The 7359-nt window shown below is 41.6% G+C and overlaps 1 protein-coding gene across 1 annotated transcript in view; it reads right to left on the minus strand.

Moving 5' to 3' along the window:
- The window catches only part of LOC131285101 (protein kinase C-binding protein NELL1-like), a 47950-nt gene extending 41032 nt beyond the window's left edge, over positions 1-6918 (minus strand). The window contains exon 1 of the mRNA XM_058313959.1: positions 6828-6918. Coding sequence (XP_058169942.1) covers positions 6828-6918 — 91 coding nt within the window. The remainder of the gene's footprint in view (positions 1-6827) is intronic.
- Between the last annotated feature and the right edge of the window lie 441 nt (positions 6919-7359).

Below are 7359 nucleotides of genomic sequence, written 5' to 3' on the forward strand. Positions count from 1 at the left end.
CCTGCTGTACGTGGATAGTCAGTCCTCTCGTACAGGGGAGGGTCCGGTCTCGGTTGGGATTCGAACCCACGCCGTCGAGTTGGTGAACCCCGGCGCACATGGGCCGATTTTCTAACCGGCGCTACAGCTCGGCTGTCGCGGACCCCCCAGTATTGGCAACAGGAAGGATTAAAATGACGTTTAATATATGTACCGCAAAGGCAGATTGTATTCCATTAAAACGAAATTCGACTAATAAACATCGTGCTTTGGGAAATGCTTGCAAAAATAGCAAATTACTTTGGAGGATACAATATGGAACATATGGAACAAACTGTACATACAAATACATCATTATAACATAACATCATAAATACCATAAAATGAAACTATTTTTCCATAGTTAATCGTTTAATAATTTGTTTTCCACAGTTGAGCATTTTAAACACTACTCATCGATCTCGCAAAATCAGTGATGAAAACAATTACCAACCAAAGAATGGACGTGTTGATGGAAGGCAGGTTACACTTTAGTACAAAATCCAATCAATACCGCCGACAGATCGCACAAGCCCTACATTTCCCACATTGCCATGTAATATTAAAGTGTATGGGCGGCTGCAACTTGATGACGCGGTTGAACAGTTTCGTCCCCCAATCAACGCCTCCGAATAATCAATCCCGTCAGGGTTTTACCCTGATACCCCCGGCATGCAAGCGTTCGAGGGTGAAAAATTGCTGCGGTAGCACCGAACGTTTCGTGCCGCGAGTATTCGGTCCCCTTCACACAGGATTGTGTTCGATGGCAGCCCCTAGATCAAGTGACCGTTTGAAACCGTTCGATTGCGTTTGATTGCGTCACTCAACTCAAACGTTTTTCACGACAGCTACGCCACTCCCACAAAAATCCTTGTTTGTGGCATTCCAAAGAAACCGGAAGTATCTGAAACATAATAGATGAAACTAAAGCAAAAAGTACTCTCTGTGAACTAGGGACGAACGTTCCAGTGAAAAGTTGTAACAATGAAATCCATTCTGTTCGGCAACTAATGATAGGATGTTGAAAAAAAGAAAGGAGACAGTTCCGATCCAAACAAAAAGCCGCTTCGTTTGGTGTAGTTTGATAAAACCTCTCAAGGCACACTAGTAGAAAAGCGGTTTACCAAATTAATTCAAACAGTCCAAGGAGTGATCATCAAATCATCCTTTGATCCGCAAACAGTAAGGCGAATTTTACGTTTACGTTAACCAGCACATCATTTCTATTCACTTCACCAAATCGTCGGAATCGATTATATAAAAATTATAATAATGAAATTGATGTATTCGAGGCCGCTTGGCTTTGGGGGACCCATGAGCTTATAAATAAAGAAGGGTACAAAAGGCCGGTTTAGTTATATTTCAAAGGGATTCAAAAGGGTCGAAAAATGTGAATACTTGATTAAAACTATAACATATGCGAAATTCATTCATCATTGATTAAATTGCCAAATTTTGGTATACTAAATGTAGCCCAAGCAGTGGTAAATTTAACGGTGCGCGAACTGAGAGGCCGCGGGGGGCCCCGAACCTTCAAGGGCCAAGTTTGTAAGATTTATAGTTAAAAAAATTCTATAGAATTGATCAATTTTCATCAATGATCGACATCATATAGTAGCCGGTCAATATTGGATAATTTTAATGCAACCTATAACAATTCTTGCTAAGAACCATAACGAAATAATGAAAGGATGGCCCCGTATATAATCAGAGATGAAGAGTAACAATAGGAAATTAGTCTGTATTTGCATCAAAACAACATAATTTTGGATTATATCAAGCATAGGATTTAAGTAATGCGTTGCAAAGCTTAAACTTAATACAAGCAATGCGTTTTGATATATCCTGTTAGATTTTGCCATACATTTGAAAAAGCTGCATAACATTTTGAATAAACATAGTTAGTCTTTAAAATCCTGCGTAAAACGAGGTACGTGTTTAAACTTATATTTTACACGGATTTGAATGGCTGAAGTAAAATTATATAATTGTTCTACTCTAAATATTGAGTAAGAATTGATATAAGATTGATAAAATCAAACTTCGAACCGCCTCAGAGCCCAAGGCATTATATAAAAAGATTTTTGTTGTTTGGTTGGTTTTCAAAACAGTAACAAGTTTAATTATAACTTAAACAACGTTTTATTATAATAATATGCTACAAACTTATGAACATATTTTTCAGTTTGTTAAAGGAAAATAAACATATTGAAAATGTTGTCAAAAAAATATTAATTTTCATTTCAAGCCCATTTCTTAATACATCCTTTTGAAATATTGGTTAGTTTTGTATGTCAACTATCTACGATAAAACCAACAATCATACCTGCCTCTGATTGGCTAGATCGGATCAAGAAGATTTTACACGATCGTAAGTGATAGTATCTTGCTTGGGTGAATCCTCTATGGCCAGAAGCATTTGTAAGCGGTCTACTCGAAACAATAGGCGGGGATAACGATTTGACCGATTAGCATAGTACGACGCCAACGGCCAATCGTTTGGCTCAAAGCACTCTGTCGAGCTTCAGCGTAGCCACAGCTTCTGCTACCTTACAGCTATCGAAGGATTGTGCGCCGAGACGATGGTTTAAGTTGATCAATTCAAATCAATCGAATATTCATTAGCCCATTGGCCCGCGCGGCCAGTTAAAAAGATTTAGCGATTGTGACCACTTTATCTATTCGACAGCTCCCAGCACAGCGAAATAAATTTTAAGGTTGCCTGTTTTTTGTCACTTACAAAGAAGAACCTGAAATGGTAAAATACGCAAAAGTGGTATATATTCCTTCGCTGTATCCATTCTTAAATGAAGTGAAGTTCCAACCTATCCACTGCTACTCATGCTGTTGATTCATGGTTGGCACGCACTTTCTATGGGACACATAATTTGTGAAGAAGTAGATAGTAACGTGTTGGCTTTGAAACTAACGGGTTCGAATACCGTTGGTTTGATGGGGACATTAGTACTTTCATAAGATTTTTCAATACAACGTTAACGGTAAGAACTTTTGTTTTTGAGTGTCTCACTGCTCTATCTCTCAATTGTGACATTTTCTTTATTACCGTGGTCGATTTGCATCATTCTTTTCTTTTCAAAACGGATATTTCGTTTTAAATGATAAAGCCACGAACGGCGCTCAGCAGAGTACACATAAATTTTTGCACCACGCATCAGCCCCGTACACGTAGTTCATTTTTCCCACGTTCGATGCTATCATTTTGCACCACCGCTGAAACGTAGGTGGGCGCTCGGCAGACTCCCGGCATCATTCTAGATGCCGTTACTGTCGCCGTCTTGGGCGGAGAGTCGCCAACGTGCCTAATGAAATGAAACATTAAATCGCGGCGCGACAGTAAATCTTGACGTTCCTCAGCAGGATGGGCCCGCCGAGGGAAAGGGGAGGGGTGAACAAGTGGGGTGGGGAGGATGGGAGCAGGGACGAGATCCACTAGCAGCGACGCAGGTTCCCGCTGGAGACGATCGAATAAAGCTGTGGCGGAAGAAAACGAAAAAACAGAGTCCCGACATCGTGTGGCAACGGTACTACCGCGTGGTTTGGTTTGTTGGTGGATCGTTCCAATAAATCTGCTTGCTGTGGCCAATTTTTCTTATTCTATATCGTCCACACATCGTCAAATTTTAAAGAAAGGGAAAAGAAGCGCCACGGCCGCGAATTTGCAACTAGTGCTCGACTCGATGACAAGTAATTCATTTCCGCTGCTAGACAATGCTAGACAGCAGCCTGCCAAAAAAAAACAAACAGACACACACATACACAATTTGGGATACAGGCAGATCCGTCCGATACAATCTTTCATTTGTCACTGTAGTCTTTCCGTTTATAGAACACGCCACTTGGTTACCATTGCGTTAGGAGTGCGCCGGGAGACGTGAAAGTGTGTGGCGGTGTGGCTATGAGAGCATAAATTTGTTATGACATTGCCGACCTCGCCTTGTTAACAGTTGGACGCTTCAATTCTTTTTAGCATTTTGTTTGATGCTAGCTCTACCACCAGCGAACAGTTTGATTCGTTTGCTTTGCCATATTATCGACCGAAGGTTTTTTTGCTTCACATTGCAAAAAATACTTTAAAGCGAGGATGAAAACGCGCCTCGAAGTAGCGAGACGTATTAATTCTGTTTACAATTTGAGCTGACGTTAAAATGTCAGCAACGCTACATCCAGTCCCAAAGATGTATGCAAAAATATGAAAACGATAAACAAAACCACCACAAGACCCTATCATCGCTCTTGGCGCTGAAAACCATAAACTTGCTTAAGCAAACCTTTTTTTCAACTGATTTTTATACCGGCGGAGTTTTGCACACAAAATGCAGTGCTCTCAACCGAATGCATACATTCGAACGTACATTGGAACAAGTGTATTGACAAAGTCACAGAAAACAAACGACCGCTGCCAATGGATATTTGATCCTCTGGTGCAGAAGCTTCCGTAACACAACGGACTCCTACAAGCATTGCGCCCATTGCTAAAACATGTCACTACTGAACAACTGCGGTAATGAGCAAAGAAGAAACATTCGCAAACTATGATCAATTATGCCAATACGGATGGTACGTAAATGTGTAAAAGGACAACCGGGTTCTACAAGCACTACAGGAATCGAATAGAATTTCCTCAGGGTAGTGGGGAGCATATTGTGTCGGACGATCGGCAGACAACGTCTGATTCTTAGAGTTCGAATCACCAGACACCAAATCACTCGACTTTAATGTCAACGGGTGATTCTGACAGGTGAGGAAGCAGCCGAAATGTATCGTAGGGCACACGGGCACCATGCCCTCGAAGTGTGCGTGTTAGTCCCGGTTTGTCGAGTGCTTCCGGATAGGGTTGCCTTCTTCTTGGGGTTGGAGCAATGTTGCGGCATTGGCGGAAGCAGTTTCGCTGCGTGTCAGCATAATTTTCCTTGCTTTCCCCATGCTTTTCTCTATTTTTATCCATTCAATTTCTTTTTCAAACCCAAGTAAGGCTTAGAGATGGGTTTTTATGATAGGGGTTGCCTCATGCAGCCCTGAATTTATGAGTATGCGGCCCTGAAATCTACTTCAAAAATCGATCCAATTTTCTTTTACCATTTACTTTTCATCACTTCTTTTAAGCTGGTCTACTTTGCAACCGCTGAGTATTATATTCAGGATTCATCTGTATAAGGCCCGTTAGCCTGCGATAACATAGGAAGTAAGTAGACGCCTTCTGGAGACCTAAGTTTTTTCGCAACAGTCCTTTACCGACTTTTATTTTACATTGGCTTTCGCGTGTGCGGATTTTTTTATCCTACTCTTAATTTCGCTTTCCATCTCTATCGCAATTTCTTTCATTATATATTGCATTCTCTATCTTTTTCTTCCCAGCTCTGTCTTCCATTCGCTCTTCCTTTCTTACAGCTTGCATCTCTGTTGCTCTCTCTTTCTTTCAACCTCTCACACTCTTTCGTTGATTGCCTCTCTCACTTTGATCTTCTCTCGTATTGCACGATTCTTTCTCACTTTCACATGCAGTCACTTTTCTTTACCAATGACCACCGCGATTTTATATTCAACTCTTTTTAAATTTTTTTTTGTTAGGCTGTGTTTCCTTATGAGTTTTTTTATTTTGTCGTAGTCTTCCCTTTGTCGTCGCGCCCTTTGGCAAATTCTTTTCGCGTGCTATCAACGCTGCAGAAACCCGACCAAAGCCGAAAAGATACGAAAGCGAAGAAGGAAACAAGCGCATCACATCACGTGTTCTGGTTTCCACGAGTTGGGTTTCTTCGCGGCCCCTTCTGTCTGCCCCTTTACCCCTCCCTATCGCGCGTGCCCTCACGGATCCACAGCACAAAAATGCCTATGTTTTGTCCTTCGCTCACTTCTTTCTAGGCTTCTGGTTTATTGAGCGTATGACGTACCAATGACTGGCTCCTGGATGCTGTTTCGTTTCGTTAAACGTACCGACTGCGAAAGAATCTGACGGTTTTACCGCGAAAGTTGAAAGTAAAGAAAATCCTAACCGGCGTTCTTCGCTCTTTCTTATTTATGATTCGCTTCGTTTCTGTCCAAAGTGTTCTTGATATTCTGGACGATCGCATGGGCAGGCAGAGTTCTGTGCGACAATCGCGAATCGCGATTTTCATAAACACGTGGTCACATTTCAAGCACCAACACATATCCTGTGCCACACATATAAATCCTTGTCTGCGACGCGAGCAAACGAACGAAGGCTGATGCTATGTTGTATGCATATACAATTCCGGTACAGACACGCCGAAACGTCCAAAAAGCATTAATTTAAACCCTTACGGGCTTACGAAGACCGGCGGTCTGCGTTTGAATACTTGTATACGAAATAACTAATACAATGTCAAAAATTGATTCTATGAAAGTTTGCCTTTTGTTTGATTCCAACATAATTCAGATTCTACTATACGGCTTTTACAAATAAGTTCAAAAATGCTAAATCCATTTCATGAACGAAAACTGGGAGTTATACATAAGGTTGCCACCTGTTGGATGGATCACCCTTGGGAGCGGATGTATCAACACGATCTCAAAAAAAAACAAAAAAAAATAAACTTTAAATGTTTCGAAAATCGCTAACGTCTATCAACGCACCATACATCTTTTTTATTTTCTCCCTTTGTTAAATTCGCATTTCGAAATAGCGCCAAAGCGCACGGTCGGTTCGCTGTTTGAATTGCAGATTTTGTTGGCGGACCAACGGTGATTTATAGCCGAAACGCTACCACAAATTAAATCACCGCCAAATTGGCGTTCGTGGAAATGGAAGCAACAGACAACCGGAAACTTACCTGAACCGGGCAACAGCAGGATGGTCAGGATCACCGCCAATGCCTGGACACATCGCCAGGATGTATCGCAATTCCAGAGATGCTTGGTCATGGCAGAGCTACACGAGTCGCGGCTGCCTCAGCCGGTCGGGCTCCTTACGATAAAAATTCTGCACGTCGAGCACCATCACAGTTCAACGGTGCGTTGTAAGTTACTGTCGACCTGCGGTCGTGTCGCGCTTTTGCTTTGGTTGCGTTTCGTTCGAGCCACTATCGTTTCCTACTGAACCGGTAGTACCAATCATTCGAAACAGTAGACGGGTCCAACAGAGGCTACACCAAAGGAATCTGATTCTCGGGCAATAATGAATTGGATCTATATGTGTGCTTTCACGACCCAATTATGGCCCAACCGATCGGCGAAATACATACACTGGTACTTTCGCTTGACAACTTCAACTAGCAAATTAATCCAAATACCAATTTTGTCTTTTTGATTATTTATTCATTGATTCATTAATAGACACTCAAAAACATCACACTGTAATAAGCA

This window comes from Anopheles ziemanni, chromosome 3 (genome assembly GCF_943734765.1).
Source record: "Anopheles ziemanni chromosome 3, idAnoZiCoDA_A2_x.2, whole genome shotgun sequence".
NCBI classification, from domain to species: Eukaryota; Metazoa; Arthropoda; class Insecta; order Diptera; family Culicidae; genus Anopheles; species Anopheles ziemanni.